Source organism: Amblyraja radiata, chromosome 25, assembly GCF_010909765.2.
Source record: "Amblyraja radiata isolate CabotCenter1 chromosome 25, sAmbRad1.1.pri, whole genome shotgun sequence".
NCBI classification, from domain to species: domain Eukaryota; kingdom Metazoa; phylum Chordata; class Chondrichthyes; order Rajiformes; family Rajidae; genus Amblyraja; species Amblyraja radiata.
In genome coordinates this window covers 23,452,878-23,478,792 of record NC_045980.1, presented here as the reverse complement: position 1 = coordinate 23,478,792, position 25,915 = coordinate 23,452,878, and the positions used below count along the sequence as shown (strand labels likewise).

The window sequence follows — 25,915 nt, the reverse complement described above, 5'->3', positions numbered from 1 at the left end:
TTGGAGGGAAATGTATCAAGTGCAGGGAGAGGAGATTAGTTTAACTTGGCATCATGTTCGGTGTGGACATTGTGGGTCAAAGGGCCTGTTCCATAGTTCAAAGGCCATCGATACAAAATAAAATGTACAAGATTTAGAAAAGAAGAGATAACAAACCTGCAAACACTCTGTTGGGAAGCTGTGGGATTCACTCCAAGAGATGGAGGTGTAGGCAGCACTGTCAACATTCAAGATTAGGTTGGTTAGATGGATGAAAGGAAAGAAGATAATGGAATATGGGAACCAAATGAACAAATGTGCTTAGCTTTACTTTTGTGGGAGACAAACACAGAGTGCAGCAGAGTGAAATGAAAAGGAACTTTAAATACTGGTTTATACCAAAGATAGACACAAAATACTGGAGTAAATCAAAGGGTCAGGCAGCATCTGTAACAACTTATTGTGATATGTTATCGGGTCGCATTATTGGGTCTGATCTGTATTCTAATGGACTGAACTATGATCATCATAGTTTGGGCCTGAACTTTTATAGAACAAATAACTATTTTGTGGATTCTCCCACAACTTCGTTTAATGTGGTTGTGTCGTGTTTTTAAGTCATGTTTATGTGGTCGTCTTTAATCCTCAATGATCAATGTTGAAGGAATCACTCTTTTTTGATCTCTGTAGGGAATCTGGCGCATTCCAGTGGATGAAATTGACCGTCCTGGCAGCTTTGCCTCACATATGAACCGTTCAATTGTTATCTTACTTGATGTTCTATCACAACTGAAGGACCATAATACACTGCTGAGAGTATCTTCCATGCTTCAAAGGACACCTGACCAAGGAAAGTAAGTATGCATCTTGGAACTTCGGAATTATATAGATATAGATAGCAGATAATTTTTCCTTTCTCAAATTAAAAAAAACAGATATATGAATATCCACCTAACATACAAAATTCCCTTTTCTGAACATTGGAGAAATTCAAACATTCCCTTCACTATTACCTTCCTTATGTACTTTATGAAACTTTGCAAAAGTGACGAATAGTCCTGAAACTTATCCATCTCTTATACTCCATCATGGTACTCTCAGACACCAGGGTTATACTCCAGACAAAATAGCAAGTATCACTGGACTCTCTCCCAAAGTGACATTGGTTTCATAAGATCATAAGTGATAGGAGTAAAATTAGGCCATTCGGCCCATCAAGTCTACTCCGCCATTCAATCATGGCACATTTATCTCTCCCTCCTAACACCATTTTCCTGCCTTGTCCCCATAATCTTTGACACCTGAAATAATTAAGAATCTATCTATCTCTGCCTTAAATATATCCACTGACTTTGCCTCCATAACCTTCTGTGGCAAAGAATTCCACAGATTCATCACCCTCTGACTAAAGAAATTCCTCCTCATCTCCTTCCTAAAAGAACGTCCGTTAATTCTGAGGCTCTGACCTCTAGTCCTAGACTCTCCCACTAGTAGAAACATCCTCTCCACACCCACTCTATCCAAGCCTTTCACAATTCTGCATGTTTCAATGAGATCTCCCCCTCATTCTTCTAAACTCCGACAAATAAAGGCCCACTGCCATCAGACACTCCTTATATGTTTACCTACTCATTCCTGGGTTTCACTCTATCCATGTTTTTCCACAATTCAACTTTGTTTCTTTCTTTTCACTTCATTGCTAAATCTCCCCATTATTTTGTATATTTCCTTTTTAAATTATTTCAATTATATAAAATGCATTGCCTATGTAATATGAATGTAACAGTGTACCATTTTATAGGATAGGATATTACTGACAAATGTAGCAGCAAGATTTGTAGAATTTGTATCCGTACAATATTAGGCTGTTAAGACAAACTGGACTCAAAATACCACCCCGTTCTCCGCAATAGTCAAGTCCAAAATGTGTGTGACAAAGAGAAGCATTTACACCTAAACTCAGTCAGAGGTGCCAACTGGACAATGCTTTGCAGCTTCAGACTGAAATCTCCACAGATATAAACACCAACCTTTAGCCAATTTAATTATCTCCAAGTGATTTAAGAAAACAACTACAGAACTTAATGTACTGCTGTACATGCCAGCTGCCCCTCTAGCCAAACTTTTCCAGTACAGTTGCAACACTGGAATCGACCTGACAAGGTAGAAACTTGTCTTGGTGTGTACTGTCCATAAAAAAGCAGAACAAATGCAGTCCGCTAATTACGATCCAATGGTCTGCTCTCAGTCATCAAGTCATGCAGCATGGAAACAGGCCCTTTGATCCAACTTCCCCACACTGGCCAACATGTCCCAGCTACACTAGGCCCACTTACCTGCCTTTGGCCCATATCCCTCCAACCCTGTCTTATTCCTGTACCTGACTAACTGTTTCTTAAACGTTGGGATACCTCAGCTACCTCCTCTGGCAGATCATTCATACACCCACCATCTTCTGTGTGAAAAAGTTACCCTTCAGATTCCTATTAAATCTTTCCCCCCTTCCCTTAAACCTATGTCCTTTGGTCCTCGATTCCCCCACTCTGGGCAAAAGACTGCGCATCTACCCGATCTATTCCTCTCATAATTTTATACACCTCTATAAGATCACCCCTCATCCTCCTGCACTCAGGAATAGCGTCCTAGCCTACTCAACCTCTCCCTACAGCTCCGACCCTTGAGTCCTGGCAACATCCTCGTAAATCTTCTCTGTACCTTTTCCAGCTTGACAATATCTTTCATATAACCTCGTGCCCTGAACTGAACACAATACTCTAAATGTGGCCTCACTATGTCTTATATGCCGGCAACATGACCTCCCAACTTTTATATGGAATACTCTGACTGATGATTGCCAATGTGCCAAAAACCTTTTTCACCACGACTCCTACTTGGGACTCCACTTTCAAGGAACCATGCACCTGCACTCCTAGATCCCTCTGCTCTACAATGCTCCCCAGAGTCCTACCATTCAATGTGTACTACCATTCAAAATGCTGCAAGATACCATCAATCAACACAAGAACTTGCTCACTGATGCATGGTTTGGGTTTCAGAAGTGCAAAAGCTCAGATTTGGTCTTCGCCTCAATACATAGAATACATCCAGAGGTGATGACATCAGGTCCGCACCTGCCTGGGTGTGGCATCAAGGAGTCCTGGTAGAAATGACATTTATGGACATCTTTCCAGTAGTTGGAGTCATACCTTGCACAAAGGAAGATTGATGTGGTTGTTGGGGGCCAAGTTTCCCAGTTTCAGGACATCACTACTGAGTTCCTCAGGGTAGTGACCAGAGTCCAACTATTATCAGCTATTTTATCAGCTTCCATTCTTTCCATCATAACGGGTGAAGTAGGAAAAGTCACTAAATATATAATTTTCAGTTCCATGTGCAACACCTCAGAAAATAATTTCCTTATAACTGATCTAAATCTGACATAATTTCCTGTTTTGTCTCTCTTGCATCTTCCTGAAATGCAGTTTTTAAATCTGAAGGGAGAATTTTTGAATAGAAACAGATTTGGAAGATTATGGCACAGGGTCTGTGGTTTCCTGATTGTCTTTCTTTGAAGCACTATTGGAAACTGCCAGAATCTGGAGATCATACAGTTTTCTCATTTTGGTTAATTCTTAAGTTTAGCGCCTTAACTCATTGTTATCTTCCCTGTACAGAGCACAGGTTATTTCCGTGTATAGTCCCATGAAAACAAGCACAAAATGATTACTGAAAAGGTTGGCCAGTTCTTCCATTTCATTTGCAATATTACCTTGCAACGGGTCAATATTATCCTGATGTTTAAGAAGGAACTGCAGATGCTGGAAAATCAAAGGTAGACAAAAATGCTGGAGAAACTCAGCGGGTGCAGCAGCATCTATGGAGCGAAGGAAATAGGCAACGTTTCGGGCCGAACCCCTTCTTCAGACTCCTGATGTTGCCTTTTCTTCTAACAAAATTGTTAATTGGTGCCGATGCCAGCTATGGTAGGAAAAGTAGCAGAGAGTTGATGGGCAAGTGAGAGAGAAGAGGTTGTAGGGAGATGAGTAAAGATATTGGACTGGCTGGAGGGCTAGAGTTGACTGGGTGACGTAAGGAAGCATAAGAAAGCTTATATACAGGCATCTCATATTTTAGGTAGGGGTTACATTCCTGAAAAGCAGCACAATTTCAAAAAAGTGTACATTAAACACAGAAATTTAAGCAGGCATAAATTTGAGTGCATTATTTCAGAAATACCATGTGTAAATTAGGTTTTGGTATTAATTAAACAAGCGCGTTATTTCAAAAACGCATAAATCAGACAAGCGTAAAACGCAAGGTGACTATAAGACTAGGAGTTGTTTTACTGTTTTATAATGGCCTTAAATCAACATTCTAAAACTTTGCATTAAATCCCATTACATTTGTGACCTTCAGTTGGGAGGTTCCCTAGAACAATGTTTGTCACTGGTGCAATCTGACCAGCTGACCACTCCATCGTTCTATTTTATTTTTAAATGTCTAGAATGTGCAGTTTTTTGCTCCCGCTCTGCATATGTTGTTATTTCCCTGAGTTGAACTGTACTATGTCTGTACCGTGTCATGTTCTATGTTGCACAGCTCTGTTAATCTATTGCACTTCCCAGTGGCAGCTTCGTCAACCCTTAAAGGGACATACCACAATACAAACAGTACTCCTCCAACTGCAGGAGAAATCCTCTGCTCAACGAATGGATGGGAGTGATTTGAATTGTGCTGCCGAGGGTTTAGGTCTTAGGTTTGTTTATCTGCTGATGCATAGGAGCCTACAGAGAATCTCCAAAGTTGGAGTCAATTATTCCTGCAGAAGATTACTATAAAGGCCTTTGTAATTATGATACTACATGCAATGCAGATACATCCCTGGGTCATCTCTGCCTGTACCTGTGGCCTGAAGGTAATTGAAGTGATCTCCCAATGGGTATGTAGCATGAGTGACCTTCCTCATGCAGCAGTGAACAACAACTTGTTTAATGTACTGAAGTTAGCAGCAACAGCTTGCAATGATGCTGAGACTAGAGAGCTGAGAGTAACCAGGGCTGCCAACTCTCACGCATTGAGCGTGAGAATCACGCATTTGGCCAAATTCTCACGCTGATCACAACTTTCTTAAGCTCTACGAGAAATTCTGTGATCAACGTAAATGTTAAAACTCGTATCAACTGCATGGGCCGCGGGTGTTGGAGAGCTGGGGCTGAGGGAGGGATGGAAGCAGAAGCAGCGGTGGGGGCGGATGCGGACGGGGAGCTGGGGCTGGCGAGTATTTGCTGGGCTGGCCAGTCACTTGCTGCAGCTCCGGCCATGGAGCAGCCTCAGTGCAGTCGGAGGCGTCAGAAGCGTTGTGCCGCTGCCGTGAGAGTCTCTGTGCTGAATTTGTCCAGGTGACCGGCATGGACCAGGCTGCGGCTAGGTGCATCCTGGAGGACAAACACTGGCTGCTGGAGGTAAGTACCAAGCACTGCGTAGAAACGGTGGAAGATAGTGGCCTTCAATTGGGAGGGTTGGAGAAAGCATCCTGCTTGCCTGCTAGATTTTCACTTACTGTAACTGCAAGAAAAATGTAAGATTAGAGAATTGAAGGCTATGGGGAATTGAGAGCTATGACAGAGGAGAGGCAGCAATACTCAGGTCTGTTCAGTCACCTGATAATGGTGGGAAAGAAGGTCCGTATCTGGTGGTACGTGCCTTCAGGCTTTTGTACCTTCTCCCCAACATCTGCAATTTTTTACCAAACCAAGAATGATGCATCATATAGGATGTTTTCTATGATACATCTATAGAAATTGGTATGGGTTGTTGGAGTCATGCCGAATTCCCTTAATCTCTGAATAAATAGAGGCAATGTTGTGTTTTTTTTGGCTGTAGCTTCATTGTGGGTGAACCAGAAACCTGAAGTGCTAAACCATCTCCACTGATGCTGACCGGGGCCATGCACAAAGCCCTCAGACCCCTGTTTCCTGGAGTCAGTAACTAGTTATTTCGTCGTGTTGATATTGTTGGGTGGGAAACTCATGTTGCCAGGTTTCGTGACAGGAATTGTTCCTATCTCCACTCCTTTTCAGCCAAATGTCCAGCGTGCTCTATATAGGTTCTATTCACTTGTTATGGCACATTTGAACATTTTGTATATCTGAGTGTCTCTGATCCTGCATTCCCTTGAAAATTAGATTTAGTTTAGTTTAGGGATACAGGGCGGAAACAGGCCCTTCGGCCCACCGGGTCCGCGCCGACCAGCGATCCCCGCACATTAACACGATCCTACACCCACTGGGGATAATTTTTACATTTGTAATTTATACTCACCTTCTTCATTTCGCGAATGAGAATAGATCACTTCACACTTCTGCATAAGTATAATCCAACATATGTTTGCCCAATTTTACTAGTGTGACTACATCCTCCTGACATCTGCTACTATCCTCCTCATTGTTTACTATGTGTTAGCTGCAGACGTTTAAATTATACTCCTGTTGCACAAAACTGGTCAGTATAAATTAAAAAGTGGTATTCTGAAAGCTGACTGCTGGGAACATCACAACATACTTCCCTCCAGTCTGAGAAACAGCTGTTCACAGTGATAATAAAAACAGAAACGGCTGGAAACACTCAGTAGCTCAGGCAGCTTCTGAAAAGAGGATTGGGGAAGCTGAGACCTGAACTTATCACGGTTTCATTTTCCCTAGATGTGCCCCACCTGCTGAGCATCTCCAGCATTTTCAGTTTTTATTACAGATTTCTGCAATTTTTCTTTAATTTTCATTATTTGTTCACTGTTGGTTTCTTCTATTTTAAAACAATTTGTCAGTCAGCCGTATCACTATTTCATTGCAGAAGTAAATCGAATTAGATGCAATTTGCATTTAGCAAATCTGTGTATGCTGATTTTTTTTAAGAGGCAAATAATTTTGTTTCTGATTATTTCTTCACTGCCCAGGTAAGATGGTCTAGATGATAGTTGCTTGGTTTATTTCTTCCTGTAAAGAATGCGAACCAGCACTGCTCTGAAGTATTTTGTATGCACCAAGGTTTCCACATTAATGGTAGAATAGGAGAATTAATGTTAACATCCTCTCTCAGACCAACATCCAGCACTAATGGTCTTAGTGCTCCAGTGAATAGGCTGAGAAATTTGCATGCCCAAAATAAGACTGGTGGAACAGGAATCTATTCTGAGCTCAGACATGACAAGAGACTACCACAAGGTCAAAGGAAACGATTCAATAATATTCTCAAAGCTTCCTTGAAAAGTGTGATGGGCCTGTCCCACTTAGGCTACTGTTTAGACGCGTGCACGAGACTCTGCGCTCGCCACATGGTCGCCACATGTTCGCTGGTGGTCTCTGGTGAGTCTCCTTCATGGTCGTGAGGCGTTCCCGAACTAGTCATGGCCTCAGTATGGTCGGCGCAAATTTTTCAACATGTCGCCATGGAGATAATCGATAATCCTGTAGTCATAGGTGCAGTTGTAGTGGGGTCGCCATGTCGTTGTAGGTAGTCGAGATAGTCGTAGGTAGATTTAGTTAATCGCGTTTGCATTTTCATTGGCACGGAAAAGGCATGTTAAGGAGTTACATTTCTACAGCAGGTATATAGTGTGGTCTCTTCCCTTCACAGATCTGATAAGATCAGTGTATTTCTTTGAACGGCCACAAATTCTGGAGTAGCCCAGCGGGTCAGGTAGCCGAAGATGGATTGATGACGTTTTGGGTTGAGACCCTTCTTCAGACTGATTGCAGGGGGGATAACAGCTGGGAAAGGGGAGAAGCAAGACAGTGTAGCAGGTAATAGGTCAACATAGGCAAAGGGAGGTTTTGATAGGCAGGTGGTTGGAAGGGAGGTAGATGTGCAAGACTATATTCACAACTATGTACCCAGACAGTAAGACCAAGGAACTGATTGTGGTCTTTAGAAGAGGAAGAGTGAAGATCCACATACCTGTTTTCATCGATGGGGCATTGGTGGAGGAAGTCAAAAGCTTCAAATTCCTTGGTGGGCACAACTCTGAAGACCTGTCCTGGACCCAGCTCATTGATGCAATCATAAAGAAATCCCATCAATGCCTCTACTTCCTTGGAAGATTGAGGAGATTTGATATGTCAACACACACTCTCTTGAACTTCTATAGGTATAGAGAGTGGTGAATCTCTAGAATTCTCTGCCACAGAAGGTAGTTGAGGCCAGTTCATTGGCTATATTTAAGAGGGAGTTAGATGTGGCCCTAGTGGCTAAAGGGATCAGGGGGTATGGAAAGAAGGCAGGTACAGGATACTGAGTTGGATGATCAGCCATGATCATATTGAATGGCGGTGCAGGCTCGAAGGGCCGAATGGCCTACTCCTGCACCTATTTTCTATGTTTCTATGTACAGTAGAGAACATATTGTGACTGGTTGCATGACAGCCTGGTTCGGCAACTCAAACGGCCAGGAACAAAGAAAATCGCAAAAAGTAGTGAACACTGCCCAGTCCATCATGGGTAATGACCCCCCCACCATCGAAGGGATCATCTACAAGAGTCGCTGCTCAAAAAGGCAGCTAGCAACATCAGAGACCCACACCACCCTGGCCACACTCTCATTTCACTCCTGCCATCGGGATGAAGGTATAGAAGCCTGAAAACTGTAATGTCCAGGTTCAGGAGTAGCTTTTTGCCCATAACCATGTAGACGTAGAGGTTTGTAGGTTAATTGGCTTTGGTAAAATTGTAAATTGTCCCAGTGTGTAGAATAGTGTTAGTGTAGTTAGGATAGTGGCCATAATTCAGTGTGGAATCGGTGGACCGAAGGGCCTGTTTCTGGGCTGTATCCCTAAAATCTAAAATCTCTAAAGGAAACAGGGCCTTTGGCCCAAGGAGTCCATGCTGACCATCAATCACCTGTTAACATTATTTCAATGTTATCCCTCTTTAGCATCCATTTCCTACAAATTAGGGGCAATTTTACAGAGGCCAATTAACCTGCAAACCCACATGTCTTTGGGATGTGGGAGGAAACTGGAGCATCCGGAGGAAACCCACTTGATCACAGAGAGAACATGCACATTCTAGTCGGACAGCACTCGAGGCCAGCATATCTCTGGCACCATGAGGCAGCAGGTGTACTAGCTGTGCCACCTAAAAGAGTTTTGAAAGAGTTTATATTTTCACATTAAGTCTTCAGTGGTAAGTTAAAACAGATTGGACCCATTTGAAGACAGCTTTGCATTGATAGTGCTGACATGAATAACAGGCATTACAAGTTATCCTTGAATGCAAACCCTTTTCTTTGTTTCCTTCTGTTATTACACACTTGGGCAGTTTCTTTCAGGTATTCAAAGCAGAATATTTTATTACAATATGGCATGAAGATATTTTAACATCTGTCACTGAATTCTGTGCCAATGTACTTCACACATAAATGCAGATGAATCTTGATTTTGGAAACTATTGGCCTTTGGGGATGAATTTATTTTTATGTACTCTTACAATGTGGGCAAGGCAAGTATTTATTGCCTGTATTTAGTGGCATTTGAACTGATTGGCTTGTTGGGCATCGGGCAGCTGAGCCTTACAAACACTTGTGGATTAGGAGTTAGACATTAATCATGTTGATATGAGCCAGCAGATTAAAAACTGGCTGAGGTTATGCAACATATGTAATCACTTGATAGCTGTTTTTATCCACCTGCCATTGTGGGATTTGAAGCCATATCTCTGAATCATGCCTCTGTGTTACTGGAAAACTTTCCCAGGAATTAAATTACAATACCACCTCACTCATCGTCTAAAAGCTCGGTTAAAAAGAGAGGGGGAGCATTTGGAGAGCTCTCGGGACAGAATTCTATACCCCAGGGATTTAACAAAACAAAACAGGATTTACCAATGGAAGTAGAACGAAAAGGGAAGGTAGGAGACCAGAATAAGGAGGGATGATGTAGATAAATTTGAATGCAGTGGTGAGGATATGAACATTTAGACCAGTGAGTACAGACATGATTGGAAATTGGAAGGCAAAGAGACTGTTTCATGTTTCATTGCTGGGTTCAAGTTTCCTCCTGAAATTCAAAACATTTTGGCAACTCAAAATATATCGAGTCCCGTGCTGTTAAACTAGTTAAAAACATACTATTTGAAGATGGTTAAGCTCGTTTAATTTGCTTTGAAATCCAGCATTCCAATTACACCTGGGTATTGTTGCATAAATAAAAAACATAGAGATATTGAGATGAGAAATGTTATTGTTCCCTTTTTAGAATTGATTGAAAAGTAAGCTGCTGTTTCCATTTGTGTGCTTCCATTAATGGATATGTAAGGCTCTGCTCTCATGGTTTACTGTTTTTTTTCACAGAAAATATTTGCGTGATGTGGATCGCCAAGTACTTGCCAAGCGGGCGTTAGTTTTCACAGTAAAAGTGCTTGAGGACAACTTAAAAGAATTATCTGGGGTAATACTATAAATTATTCCATGTTTGTCAAGTTTTGATATGCATTTTCTCTGTGGTTGATGTGGCTTGCCTACTTTCTTTGTGACTGAAATTAAACGAGAAAATGTTAGAATCTCTCAACAGGTCAGGCTGCATTGTTGGAAAACATCGCTTCACCGATGCTGACTGACTTGCTGAGTGTTCCAGCATTTTTGTTTTTATTTCAGATCTCAGCAAATGCACTTTTTGATTTTCTTTACACATTTGTTCAAATTTGACCCGTATTACAGAAGTTACAAGCTTGTAACCAGGAAGCTGATGTTTGTTTCTTTTTACTTGTAAATAAGTTTTAACATTTTATGATACTTTTCAAGTTCATAAAAATAGCATTGTGGCAGTTCTGATGTGATGGGCTTTTGGCTTCTGACAGCACAAGTCTTAATTTGCCAGAACACAAATTGCTGGTGGAACTCAGCCAGGCAGCATCTGTGGTAAGAAATAAACAGATGTCGTTTCGGTTCGAGACCTTCCTTCACATTGGTAGTGGGTCCCGACTTGAGATGTGGTCAGCCCATTTCCTTCCACAAGTGACCTCCTGACTTCCTCCGGCAGCTCATGTTTTGCTTAGAATCCCAGCATCTGCGGTCTCTTGTGTCCTCATATGCTGCCGCACCAGGAATACAGACATAAATTAGATGGATGGGTGTCCGTAAAACTTTAAATTGCTGCTTTCTAATGAAAAGAGCATGAGATAACTCCATTAATAACAAGAAAATAATGGGTAGTCCTTTTGTAAACAGTGCACAGGTAACACCATTAAAAAGAGTAAGTAGATGTGAATTTGTAAAGGGGGCATGGGTGTATTTGTTTTGGAAAAAGTATTTAAAGGGTTCAGTTGTTAAAAGGGTTCATTATAATGAATGTGTTCCTCCATTACTCCATCATGCTTAGGTATCGGAAGACCAGATTCCAAAATCAATAGTTTCTCCAATGGGGGAGATGACATCGGATGCTTCAAACAAGCCTAATGCTGAAGAGCACAAAGGCGTTGTGGCAAAAAAACTCACCATCTCTGAGGGGCCTTTAAAAAGTACAGAAAATGGAGTAAATGATATTCCAAAAGAGCAATTGCCCAAGCCTATGGACATGGAGCAAGGGGATAAAAATGATGAAATTTTGGGTGAGCTCAGCAAACCGTACACTGGCACAAATGAACCAATGGAATTTGACAGCTCTGCTACACAAGGAAAACAGGATTTTTCATTCAAGCCTCCCGGTGGGGTGGAAGTGGACCACAACAAAACTGTTGGCCTGTCTGAGGGTAAGGGCCCTGAATGCAAATCTGCTGAACTTTCTTTGGAGGACCTGAGCATCAGCTCAAAACAGCAAGGGATCACAGGGATATCACATGTCACGGCCAATCAAGTGGTCAGGAAAACGTGCAGGAAGAGAAAATTGATAGATGACACGGAAACTGGGAAAGCTCTGCTGTTGGATGCCTACAGGGTCTGGCAGCAAGGCCAGAAGGTCATGACTGGTGACCTTGGGAAGATCGAGAAAATCATGTCAGAAACCTATATGCTGATTAAACAGGTAATGCATAGTCATTGTATTTTAAACGTTTATTCTTCAAATAAATATTTATCACGGTTTAAAATGTGAAATGATCATGTTGCAAGAGGAATCTCAAAGTTTGTGCATTTTTCCTGCTAAATTGTCCCAGTGCCTTGTACACCTGGGAACAAATCTTTTTTTTTTTAAAGAATACTTTATCATTTCATTATTGCTTAGTATTGATGTGGCATTGCATTGGGATGTGCCTGTACCATGTCGGAGGATTTTATTTATGTCACATCCAAAGACCGAAGGGTGGAATACCAAGATCTGCAGGCTGACTGTGGGGTCCTTTGTAACATGGGGGCAGGTGTAAATAAGCTGTCGGGTGGTAGTGCAATTTTGTACACTGTAACCAAGATGTTGAGTACCAGAGTTATCTATTTGTTTCATGACCAACATCTCGAAGCACTTCATGATGCTAGATGTCCGAGTCGCTGTAATCACTGTAGTCATTAAGGCACGTTAGATTTCTGTTCTTGGGTGTGGTTTCTTCGTTTCCCTGTGTTCTTGTAATTTCAGCTCTTCACAAGCCCAGTATTCTGAGAGATCTAGGAGCAGATTGGAGATTATTTCACAATTGATGTCACATGCAGCTAGGTTCCATTGTGCACAGTGTTGCCATGTTATGTGGCACAGAGGGAAATGAATACATGTCATAACTTTTACTTCTCATATCATGGCTTTACGTATGATCATCTGTGCTGGGTGTGGGGTTCTCTCAGAATCAAGATGGTCTCCTGTGTTGTGCAGAAGGAATGAAGAACATTGGTGGGTAATTTAATCATTTAGGTGGTGATTTAATCAATTGTAATTAAATTGGGTCTGATCAGTGGCATTGCAGGAAATAAATACGTTTTTCACTTGGCCAAATAGTTAACCTGCAGTGAAAGATTTTTCTTGGAATTTCCAAATGTTACAGCTTCAGTTAAAGGTATAACACCTGACACGGTTCTGTTCCTGTTCCTGTTCAGTCAGTCATATCTGTGCTCCCAAAATAGACTGGGAAAACCTTGAGTGGTCTTGTCCAATCAAGGCCTCACCCAAAGATTCCTGCACCCCGGGATACTGAATTGCCAATCGTGCCTAACTTTCAAACATGCCTCACCCATGATGACAATAATGTCATAGGCCCATGGGTTCATTAAAGCTTTTGTTTCATCCACCTTCACCTCACCTCTTTGTATTAAAATGGATGCAATTTTGTATTCCTCTTATGTGCATTTACCTTCCTGTTCTGCCTACTACATTCGCTAACTTGTTTTCTTCCATCAGAACATCATCATTGAGCCCCCGTCTCCTCAGTTTAAACCTTCCCAATAGCTGAGATGCGGTCCTGGACCGGAAATGGTGCAGGGACCTAGATTTCATCCTCTTGCACCATCCTTTCAGCCACGCATTCATCTGACCTATCCTTCAATTCTTATACTCACTGGCTTGTGGTAACTGAAGCAATCCTTTATGGTGCTGCTCTTTAAAAAGCTACCCAGTTTGCTAAATTAATGCAAGATCTCATAGTTTTTCCTGCCGATGTTTTTTGCCAATATTTACCATTACCGCTGGCCATTCACCCTCTCCTTTCAGAAAGCCCTGCAGCCACTCTGAAGACAAGCTTGACCCTAGCACCAGGGCGTCAGCCAGGGAGTCTCATTTGTAATCACAGGGTGATTATTGAATGCAATCTACGGTTACTGAATGGTTGTGGATGCCTTTGAATTCATGGATATTGAGTAACTCTCTGAACCTGTTAAAATATTGTTTAAAATATGGAATTTCTTTACATGTAGCAGCAAAAAGACACACACAATTAAAGACAATTGAAAACCTAAAAAAACAAATAAATAAATAAATAAATTACAGTTCAATCAACCTTTCATTTGGCACCCAATATCTCCCATTCATTTGAATGAGCCTCAGAATTGCACCAGGTTTAGCCTTCCAGGAGGGTGACGCTATTCCTGCTGTGTGGTTGGGTGATCTGGGCTAATCTATTCCCGTTGAACAATTATTACATTGTAATCTGATTACATTTTGGGGTCCATTGGCTCCTAGCACTGAAATATGGTTAACGAAGTGATCCGATTTGTTCATTCACCCTTATCTCGTGCATAACGATCTCTGGTGATGTATTCTGGCTGAGCAGATTAATAGTTTCAAAGGATGTCTGACTTGTAGTTCTGTTTAACAGAAGGGTTGTTGCATGCTACTAAAGCTTGAAATATAATAACAAGAGCAAAGTATTTGATATATTTGCAGGTATCAGATTCCTATTTGTATACATTAATTGAATTAATTTATCTGGTGTTATAATAACCATACAATTCTGTCTTGACCATACAGTTCTATCTTAACCTCTATCAGCTGTCCCTTCGCTTCAATTCTTTAATTGGTACAGATCTCTGACAATCCCAATGACTTGTCAGCTGGCCACGTTATTCAATGTTAGCAGCAAATGTTATATCCTAAAATAAAGACATTGAAAAAACTGTTATCAAACAGATGGGTTGACTCTACCAGTGGCCACCTTGATTCTTGACAAACAACTGTCACTGAACTAAAAGCATAGAGATGTGAATATATGATTCAAACTTGTAGTAAGCTGTGTCTGACATGATTCAGTGACTCATCTCACGATGCCGGGCTGTGCCTGCTTTTGGTAAGTGAGGAACTTTCTTTTTGAAAATTGATTTTACTGTAAAAAGATAGATTGGTGCTGATCCTTCATGCTTGCATATCCAATGCATTAACATAGTTTTTAAGATCTGTCAGATCTGTTTTATGTAAACGTGTTGTTGAGCTCTGGTCAAGAGTGCAAGAAATAAACATACCCAGCGGGGAATCCTTAATTCCACATGTTTTGGGATTGAACTGAAAGTTTAGTCATAAATGTATTTCTTTCCATACTGGTCCAAAAATGTTGTAGTGATCATAAATTAATTAACAAATGATGCTGCTTACATTAGCAGAAGTGTATATTCCATTTGGCTAGAGTCTGTGAGGCTGACATTTTAGCTCTTTCCTCAGGCTGTGTTTTGTTTTGATCTCTTCGCAACAAAGGTTATTGTAGCTACAGACAAACCCTTTGCAGATGTGTTTCTGTTAATGACTGTCCTTGTGGTTATGGTTTCTGATTTTAGCAAATAGAAAGTCTTGCTGTTAGGTCTTGAGAAACACCCAATGGAAAATCTGCCCTGGTGAGATTAACCCTTGTATGTGTATAATAGATTATGTAAATCAAAAGTTTCGACTGCCCTTTGAAATTTCATTTGTTTCCGAGCACCAAAAGGCTATTGTGCCCGTGTGTCATATGTCAGTATGAGATATTTGTGTTAATTGCTGGAGTAAGCACAAGAGTGCCTTGGTGAAGAATTTGGAGGCTAAATATGTAAATAATAGCCCAAGCCAAGCTAGTCACTATTTCTTAGCTCACTCTATGCATTTAAGATAACTGAATTTTGGCCCAATGTGTCATCTGTTTTGAGAGTCTACCCATTAGGTATATGAACGAGTTTGCTTCCAGATGCGCCAACATTTTTATTTGATTAAATATTGGATAAACTAAACCCATTGCCTTTTGCCACAACAGACTCTGCTCCTTAGCCACCAGTTGCATCGTTCACCCTAGTCTCAGGCTGAATCAGGCGATTTGCAAGCTTTGAGTCCTGCTTGTGCCGGAACATTGCAGCTGTCACGACAGCCTTTCCATCATGTAATATCATCGGTCTTGGCTCCTACTGTAGATCAGATCCTGAAATACTCTTGCATGCCATTGTTGCCTCCAGAGTCAAATATAAGGAGGCAGAAATTATGCTGCTGCTAATAAAAGCCCTGGCTGGAGCAACGTCTGGTGTACCGAGAACAATTCTGGGTACAACTGAGGTAGGAACAGCCTTGGGCTGGAGGGATTGCAATGTGTATTTCCCAATTTACCAACTGGCTCCTTGTTAAATTATAAGGAGAGGTGACACAAAGAACATATCCTTGGAATTACTAGAGACAAAAGAGACTGCTGATGCTGGAATCTTGAGTAAAAAAACAAACTGCAGGAGGAACTCTGGACAGAAATGGATGGATGACCTTTTGCGTCAAGACCCTTCTTCAGACTGATCCATCAGCAATTTGTTTTTCATTCAGAAGTACTCGTTTCATCCACTATCTATTTTATCTATGGCTCTCATAATTTTATTTTGGTCTATCAGATCTCCCCTCAGCTTCAACACTTTCGGGAAAACAATCCATGCTTGTCCATTCTCTCTTTTTGACTAATCCAGGAAGCATTCTGTAAACCTCCTGTACCCTCTCCAAAGACCTCCATTAATGCCTCTACTTCCTTAGAAGATTGAGATTCGGTATGTCAATGAATACTCTCTCGAACTTCTACAGGTGTAAGGTAGAGAGCATATTGACTGGTTGCATCATGGCCCGGTTTGACAACTGGAACCCAGAAACAGGCGTCACCCCACAACATACTCGTGGGGTGAAGCCTGTATGGTTGTGAGTAGTGGCCCAAAGAGTCGTACCTTTTTCTGGACGCTGCTGGATTTTCAACATGTTGAAAATATTCGGCGACCTGCTGCGACCATGACGGGTGCCGGCAAGTCGCCGAAAAAATTGTGTAAGTGGGATAGGGCCCTTTACTTTCCCACTGTGACTCGCAAAATCTCATTGTGTACATTGAAAGGCCAAAGTCGTGCCAATGTGTCTATAGGGATCATGAAATCCAAACCTCTGCTCTGTGTACGGTCGGAAAGAGAGAAGGAAAGGTAAAAAAAACCAATCCTGCAGCTGTCTGGCACTGATTGACAGCTGGAATAAGTTAATGTCATAAATGTGTTCCAGTTTTTCACACGTATTTACCCAAGTTTTTCAAAAAACCTTTGATAGTCTATGAATTTTTAAAAAATCATGCTGGGTCAATGTGTTATTGATGAGCATGTGACGTGGTTTGCCTGGAAAGTCAATAACATCAAGGCAGAGGCCTTGCCATTGATAGAGATTGAACCTCCAAGCAGTTAGAAGCTGTTCCGAACTGTTAGAAAAGAGATTGGGATTGAACTGGAGCATTGAGTATAATGCTGATCATCGCACACATTATGCAGGATTTTAAGAAGTTGCCGATGGTGCAGATGAGATTTACAAGAATGGTGCCTGGAATGAAAGATTGCAGAGAGTTGTGGATGTAGCCAAGACCATCATGCAAACCACCCCCCTTCCCATTGACTCCATCTACACTTTGCTCTGCCTTGGCATGACCACCTAGATAATCAAGGACCAGTCTCACCCTGGTCACTCCCTTTTCTCCCCTTTCCCATCAGGCAATAGATACAGAAGTTTACAAAAACATACCTCCAGAATCAGGGACAGGTTCTTCCCAGCTGTTATAAGGCAACTGAACTGTCCTCTCACCAGCTTGGGTGCAGTCTTGACCTCCCATCTACCTCATCGGAGACCTTTTAACTATCTTTAATCGGGCTTTATTTTGCACTAAATGTTGTACCCTTTATCCTTTATCTGTATACTGAGGATGGTTTGAGTGTAATCATGCATAGTCTTTTCTTTGTCTGGATTGCACGGAACATAAGCTTTTCACTGTACCTCGGTACAGATGATAATAATGAACTCATCGAAATAAATGTGTCATAGGCTGCAAAACTAGGAATGTTGGAGCAGAAGAGGTTACTGGCTATTTGTTGTTTAGAGAGGTTCAAAATCTTTTAATAGTTTTGATAGAGTAAATAAAATATTTTTTCTAAGGGTGGTGAGTTAGTAATCAGAGATGACTGCTTTAAGACAATTGGCAAACAAAATCAGAAACGATATAAAGTAAATAAGATAAGTTCCTGTTCCTATTGAATTGCTGTCTAAATTTCAATGTCGGAAAGGATGGAGGGAATATATGAAAAGTAAAATTACATAGGGCTCTGAGGAAAGATTGAGGAATAGGAACTACTGAACAGCTCCATCAAAGTTGCAGAATGGAGGACTTCCGGTGGCGCTATGGAGAGATAGGGCGCACGTCTAAGTAACTCTGTACCTTGCCGAACAAATTACGTTAATAAAAGAAAAAAACAGTTCTGCAAAGCAAGGTTAAACGGCTCATTACTGATACACAATTTTACATAGTAGATCGGTAAACAGACCACAATGCCACCCAAACAAAGGCCGAAAAAAGACGGAGAGGAAGGCCGCGCAGAAGTCCCGAGCACTCCTGAGAAACAGTCCCGTAAAGAGACAGTAAACCAAACACCGGTCCTACAAGCCATTGAAATCCTTCGCCAAGAATTCTCAGCAGTGAAACAAGAAATATGTGCCAAAATAGACTCTCGCATTGAAGAGGTAACCGCGAACCTGAGGGGGGAAATTCTACGTCTGGAAACCGACATCAACTGTAAGCTGGAAACTACTCGGGCTACCTCACTCGCCCACAGCAAGACTATCCGTGCGCTGGAACTAGCGGCTACAGCTAGTACTGATACTACGGACGAGTTGAAAGTTGAAGTGGAGCGCATCTCTGGCTTGGTGTCAAAATTATCAGAAAAATGCCTAGATCTGGAGGGGTGTTCCAAGCGTCAAAATTTGAGAAAAGTCAGAGAGAGTGAAAGAAGGTAAAGAACACGGTCATAATGTCAGTGACTTTACAGCACAACTACTTAAAGACACACTCACTCTGGATGAGAAGCCCGTGCTCGACCGAGCACACAGAGCTCTGAGAACCTGGCCGGACGAAAACGCGCCACCGCGTCATCTGATCCTGCGGCCGCGACCACTGCCACGTCCTGGAGGAAATACTGGAGGCCAAGGATAGAAACCTATCATACCAAGGACAACAGATATGGATTTTCAGGGACTATTCCCCTGAAGTCGTTAAACAAAGACAAGTCAAGTCGTCAAGTTTTATTCGTCACTTGCACATGAAGTGCAGTGAAATGAATTTGCCAGCTGCAGTACAATTTAAAAAAAAGAACACACAATACACAATAAAAATTTAAAACAAACTTCCACCACAGCATTCATCATTGTGATGGAAGGCACAAAACTTGGTCAGTCCTCCTCCATTTTCCCCCGTGGTCGGGACCACAACCCTCCGCAGTCGCTGCTGCGGGCGTCCAGATGTGCATAGAAACATGTGCATAGAAACATGTACACTCGGATCAAACCGGGTTCATACCCAACGACACTCTTTCTTTAATCTGAGACGCCTGTTTAATATAATTTATTCACATAGAATACCGAATAAAGACCTCACAATCATTGCATTGGACGCGCAAAAAGCTTTTGACCAAGTTGAATGGTCTTATCTTTTCACAGCGCTAGAAAAATTCCAATTAGGCGAAAACTTCATCTCATGAATGAAGCTTTTATATGCGAACCCGAGCGCCAGAATATTAACCAATCAAATACTTTCATCTAAATTTTACTCATTCAGGGGCAATAGACAAGGATGGCATCCTTAAGTCTTGTTGACATCCTATTAGGTTTGCTCATTGATTAGTCACAACATACTTTCCATTGAGCAAGATGCATTATGTTGTAGTCCATAAATTTTAGGAGCACAATTAGGCCATTCAGCCCATCAAGTCCTTCGTCATTCAATCATTGCTGATCTAGATTTCCCTCCCATCTTTCTGCTGCCTTCACGTCATGGCCCCTGACACCCTTACTAATCAAGAATCTGTCAAAATCTGCCTTAAAAATATCCATTGACAAGGCCTCCACAGCAGTCTATGGCAATGAATTCCACAGATTCACTGCCCTGACTAAAGAAATTCCTTCTCATCTCCTTTCTAAAGGTATATACTCATGGCCGTCCAAAGGGGGGGTGCGTTGGGTGCGACCGCACCTCCCTTTTTTCCCCCCTAAGAAAAAATCACAAAAAAATAAAAAAAATAAAAATTTAAAAATAAAATCAACGTTTCCACTTTGAAACGGCCAGTTCTCTGTTCTCCCGTCGCCGGGCGGAGTGGCTGAAACTGAACCCAACGGCTGTAACCCCAACACCAGACGCCGCTGCGGCGGAGCCCGCTCCCCTCGCCTCCCCCCGCCGCCGGGGCAGAAGCCATCTTCCCCCCACACCACCCCCGCTGGCCCACACCACCCCTGCTGGGACCACACCACCCCAGCTGTGTCCACACCACCCCCGCTGGGACCACGCCACCCCCGCTGGGACCACGCCACCCCCGCTGGGACCACGCCACCCCCCGCTGGGACCACGCCACCCCCCGCTGGGTCCACGCCACCCCCGCTGGGTCCACGCCACCCCCGCTGGGTCCACGCCACCCCCGCTGGGTCCACGCCACCCCGGCTGGGTCCACGCCACCCCCGCTGGGTCCACGCCACCCCCCGCTGGGTCCACGCCACCCCCCGCTGGGTCCACGCCACCCCCCGCTGGGACCACGCCACCCCCGCTGGGACCACGCCACCCCCGCTGGGCTCACGCCACCCCCGCTGGGCTCACGCCACCACCGCTGGGACCACGCCACCACCGCTGGGACCACGCCACCACCGCTGGGACCACGCCACCCCCGCTGGGACCACGCCACCCCCGCTGGGACCACGCCACCCCCGCTGGGACCACGCCACCCCCGCTGGGACCACGCCACCCCGGCTGGGCTCACGCCACCCCGGCTGGGCTCACGCCACCCCGGCTGGGCTCACGCCACCACCGCTGGGACCACGCCACCACCGCTGGGACCACGCCACCCCCGCTGGGACCACGCCACCCCCGCTGGGACCACGCCACCCCCGCTGGGCTCACGCCACCCCCGCTGGGACCACGCCACCCCCGCTGGGCTCACGCCACCCCCGCTGGGCTCAGGCCACCCCCGCTGGGACCACACCCCCCCCCGCTGGGTCCACGCCACCCCAGCTGACCCCTGCTGGGCTCACGCCACCCCCGCTGGGACCACGCCTCCCCAGCTGACCCCTGCTGGGCTCACGCCACCCCCGCTGGGCTCACGTCACCCCCGCTGGGACCACGCCACCACCGCTGGGACCACGCCACCACCGCTGGGACCACGCCACCACCGCTGGGACCACGCCACCCCCGCTGGGACCACGCCACCCCCGCTGGGACCACGCCACCCCCGCTGGGACCACGCCACCCCCGCTGGGACCACGCCACCCCCGCTGGGACCACGCCACCCCGGCTGGGCTCACGCCACCCCGGCTGGGCTCACGCCACCCCGGCTGGGCTCACGCCACCCCGGCTGGGCTCACGCCACCCCCGCTGGGCTCACGCCACCACCGCTGGGACCACGCCACCCCCGCTGGGTCCACGCCACCCCCGCTGGGACCACGCCCCCCCCCGCTGGGTCCACGCCACCCCAGCTGACACCTGTTGGGCTCACGCCACCCCCGCTGGGACCACGCCACCCCAGCTGACTCCCGCTGGGAACAAGCCACCCCTGCTGGGTCCACGCCACCCCCGCTGGGACCACGCCACCCCCGCTGACCCCCGCTGAGCTCATGCCACCCCCGCTGGGATCACGCCACCCCGGCTGGGCCCACGCCACCCCCGCTGACCAGTGAGATTGCAAAATTAAGGTAGGTTTTAGAGCTATTATATTTTCTCCTCCATATGAATAATATTAAACAATACCAAATATTATCAAACAATTGGAACTGCTTTCTTTTCCTTGATTACAATACTGAAAAATGTGAATTCCATAGTTTGTGACATAAATATACATTTTAATGGGATCATTATATACAGATGTAAACATTTCCATTTCGAGATCGGGGGGGGGGGTGGGGGTTGGGGACAAATATGTGTCAAGCCGATAGCCTAATCGTTAAAGAGTTAAAAGATAGCCTAATCGATAAAGAGCTGAGAAGAGGAATCAGAGCTGCCAAGGAAAGGTACTCTGAGAAGTTGAGGAGCAAGTTCTCAGCTAGTGACTCTTCTTCAGTTTGGAAGGGCATGCAAGAAATCACCAGCTATAAGAGGAAAGCCCCCCCGCTCTTTGGACAATCATCAGCTGACGAACGACCTGAATGAGTTTTACTGCCGGTTTGAAAATCAGAAACGTAATCCTGGTACCCCTTCCCCAACAAATACAGCCAGACCCCAGTCTGCAAAGAATGGACCCTGCACCCTCTCCTTCTCATTCACCACTTCACACCTACTTAAGGCAAGACTCCGGTATGAAAAGAGTGGACCCTTTCCCACCCCAACCAACACTTCACACCCACTCACAGCCTGACCTCAGTCTGCAAAGACTGGGCCCTTCTACACCCACCCCACTCCAATCACCACTTCACACCCAATTACTCATTTTCAACCAGTCCCTGCAAAGATGTGCTGTCCCTGCCTGCTTCAAAGTCTCCACTATTGTCCCTGTACCCAAAAAGGTAAGGATTACTGGTCTTAAAGACTACATGCTTGTCGCACTGACCTCTGTAGTCATGAAGACCGTTGAAAGGCCAAGCTGAAAAATATCACAATCCCTCTGCTGGACCCTCTGCATTTTGCATATTGGGCCAATAGATCTGTGGATGACGCAGTCATTCTGGGCCTGCACTTCATCCTCCAGCACCTAGACCGCCAGGGGACCTATGCGAGGATTTTGTTTTATTGATTTTAGCTCTGCATTCAATACCATTGTGCCAGAGCTACTGCGCTCCAAACTTTCTGAGTTGACTTTGCCTGAACCCCTCTGTCGGTGGATCACCAGCTTTCTGACAGACAGGAAGCAGCATGTGAGGCGGGAAAGCATATCTCGGACCCGCAAACGTTCAGCATAGGAGCACCGCAAGGTGCATACTCTCCCCTCTCCTCTACTCTCGCCACACCAATGACTGCACCTCCACAGACACCTCTGTCAAGCTTCTCAAGTTTGCGGACGACACAACCCTGATTCGACTGATCCAGGATGGGGATCTCTGTACTCTTTTCAGTTTTACATCTTTCCTATAACATGGTGCCCAGAACTGAACACAATATTCTAAATGCGGTCTCACCAACGTCTTATACAACTGCAACATGACCTCCCAACTTCTATACTCAATACTCTGACTGATGAAGGCCAAAGTGCTTTGACCACCTGATATACCTACGACACGACCTTCAAGAACCATGCAACCATCAACCATTCCTCTGCCCACCTGGCTAATTGATCCAGATCCTGCTGCAATCGTTCACAACCATCTTCACACTCTGCAAAACCACTCACTTCTGTATCATCAGCAAAATTGCTAATCTTGCCTTGTTCGGTGACGTTTCACAGAGTGCTGGAGTAGCTCAGCGGGTCAGGCTGAGTATAGAAGTTGGGAGGTCATGTTGCAGTTGCATAAGAAGTTGGTGAAGCCGCATTCAGAGTATTGTGTTCAGTTCTGGGCACCATGTTATAGGAAATATGTCATCAAACTGGAAAAGGTACAGTGAAGATTTATGAGGATGTTGCCAGGACTAGAGGGCCAGAGCTATAGGGAGAGGTTGAGTAGGCTGGGACTCTATTTCATGGAGCACAGGAGGATGAGGGATGATCTAATAGAGGTGTATAAAATCATGATTTGAATAGATATGGTTGAGTCTTTTGCCCAGAGTAGGTGAATCGAGGAGCAGAGGACATAAGTTTAAGGTGAAGGGCAAAAGATTTAATAGGAATCTGTGGGGTATGTTTTTCACACAAAGGGTGGTAGGTATGGAACAACCTGCCAGAGGAGGTAGTTGAGGCAGGGACTATCGCAACATTTAAGAAACAGTTAGACAGGTACATGGATAGGACAGGTTCGGAGGGATATGGATCAAACGTGGGAAGGTGGGACTAGTGCAGATGGGACATGTTGGGCCAAAGGGCCTGTTTCCACACTGTATCACTCTATGACTATCTTTCCCTCTCAAACCCATTCTCCTGCCTTCTCCCCATTACCTCTGACACCCGTATCAATCAAGAATCTATCAATCTCCTCCTGAAAAATGTCCATTGACTTGACCTCCACAGCTGTCAGTGGCAATGAATTCCACAGTTCACCACCCTCTGACTTAAGAAATTCCTGCTCATCTCCTTCGTAAAGGAATGTCTTTTAATTCTGAGGCTGTGGCCACTGGTCCTAGACTCTCCCACTAGTGGAAACATCCTCTCCAAATCCACGCCATCCAGGTTTTTACCAGGCTGGGACAGACTGCAACAGCTTCACACCGTGTCCCAAAGCTTGTGTCCTGTCCTGCATCACCCAAGGCAGCAGATTTGTTATAGGAGAGGGCAAGCACCGTAACAAAGTAGCTCACGATGGTTTGGGTAACATTCAGGAATGTCTATGCACGTCACATCATGAATATTACTGAATAACGGTCTTGACCCGAAATATAATCTATACCTTTTCTCCAGAGATGCTGCCTGACCCACTGAGTTACTCCAGCACATGTCACCTATCCATGTTCTCCACAGATGCTGCCTGACTCACTGAGTTACCCCAGCACTCTGTGACATGTCACCTATCCATGTTCTCCACAGATGCTGCTAGACTCGCTGAGTTACTCCAACACACTGTGAAACGTCGCCTATTCATATTCTCCGCAGATGCTGCCTGACCCACTGAGTTACTCCAGCACTTTGTGTCTATTTTCCCTTCACCCATCTGCCCAAGCCCACTCTCCCCCCTCCTTTCCTATGTTCCTTTCCACCCATAAACCTCTCTCTGCCTTTACATTTCACTCCTCTTTCAAATCTGCTCTACTTATCTACATGCATTTTTCTTCTTCACTTTTTAGTCATAAAATGATGCAGTGTGGAAACAGGCCCTTCAGCCCAACTTGCCCACACCAACCAACATGTCCCATCTAAACTAGTCCCACTCACACGCGTTTGCCCCATATCCATCTAAATTTGTCCCATCCATGTACGTGTCCAAATGTCTCTTAAACATTAGGATAGTCCCAGCCTTAACTACCTCCTCTGGCAGCTCGTTCCATACACCCAGCACCCTTTGTGTCAAAAAGCTACCTCTCAGATTCCTGTTAATTTCTGAAATATCGGTCATAAATTTGGTGCAAAAAATGCTCCAAAATAATGATCAGAATGCATCAGAGAGCATCTAAAACCCCTGAGCTTCCAGGGCCCTTAAGCGGGCCCTGGACCCCGGCATCGAGGGATTTCACGCTTTGCGCTCGTGATGTGCGCAGCGCACACATTATTTCACATTAATTTTTTGAAATCCTGTCATGCCACCCCTCTTTTTGAAAAGCTTCGTACGGGCCTGGTCCTTTTATTCTGAGGCTACGGCCTTTGGTCACTAGTTCACTGCAGCAGGTTGGCTCTGCGTTTGCTGCAAGGTCATGGTTTAATGAGAACGACAGCTGAAATCGATTCAGAAGTAAAGGACTCGGTGTCTGGAAAGTACAATCGGTATCTATTTGGTTAAAACGTCCGTGCTCCCAATTAGAACAGTTACTACCCAATTTCTCACTCCCCGTATAACTTTGGTTTGTTATAGTTTGTTCCACAGAGTGGGTGTGCAGTCTAATAAAATAATGTTTCTCAGGGCGTAATATTGAAAACAAAACGAGTTGGTTCTCTTCCTAATGCATTTTCCACAAATTACTGAGTAGTAAAGCCAAGAATAACAAATTCCTAATGCTGAGTCAGATCAATAGAATTGGCTTGCTTTAATGTGGCATGTTTTAATGTCCTAATAATAGCATTTTCAAACCAGTTTTAATACCTAACTACCTGGTATTATTAAATTTGTGACCAAAGGTGTGGCAGAGAGCTTGGTTTATGGAGCAACTTGGAGGATAGAAATAGAGAAGTAGATGTAGTTTAGAAAGGAAGTTCTAAACAACCAAAGACATATTCACTGCTGGAATGTACAAAACAGGTGAGAGGGGATTGTGAACAAGAAACCAAAAAGAAAAGGGGGCTGTGATTGATTTTGGGGAATTGGGAAGTTGGTGAAAGTTGCAG

The 25,915-nt window shown here is 44.4% G+C and overlaps 1 protein-coding gene across 3 annotated transcripts in view; it reads left to right on the top strand.

The window, feature by feature from the left end:
- Positions 1 to 25,915, top strand: part of cabin1 (calcineurin binding protein 1) — a 244,075-nt gene that overhangs the window by 147,874 nt on the left and 70,286 nt on the right. For all 3 annotated transcript variants that reach the window (XM_033043465.1, XM_033043466.1, XM_033043464.1), the window contains exons 29-31: positions 670 to 833; positions 10,322 to 10,418; positions 11,349 to 11,990. In XM_033043465.1, coding sequence (XP_032899356.1) covers positions 670 to 833; positions 10,322 to 10,418; positions 11,349 to 11,990 — 903 coding nt within the window. The remainder of the gene's footprint in view (positions 1 to 669; positions 834 to 10,321; positions 10,419 to 11,348; positions 11,991 to 25,915) is intronic.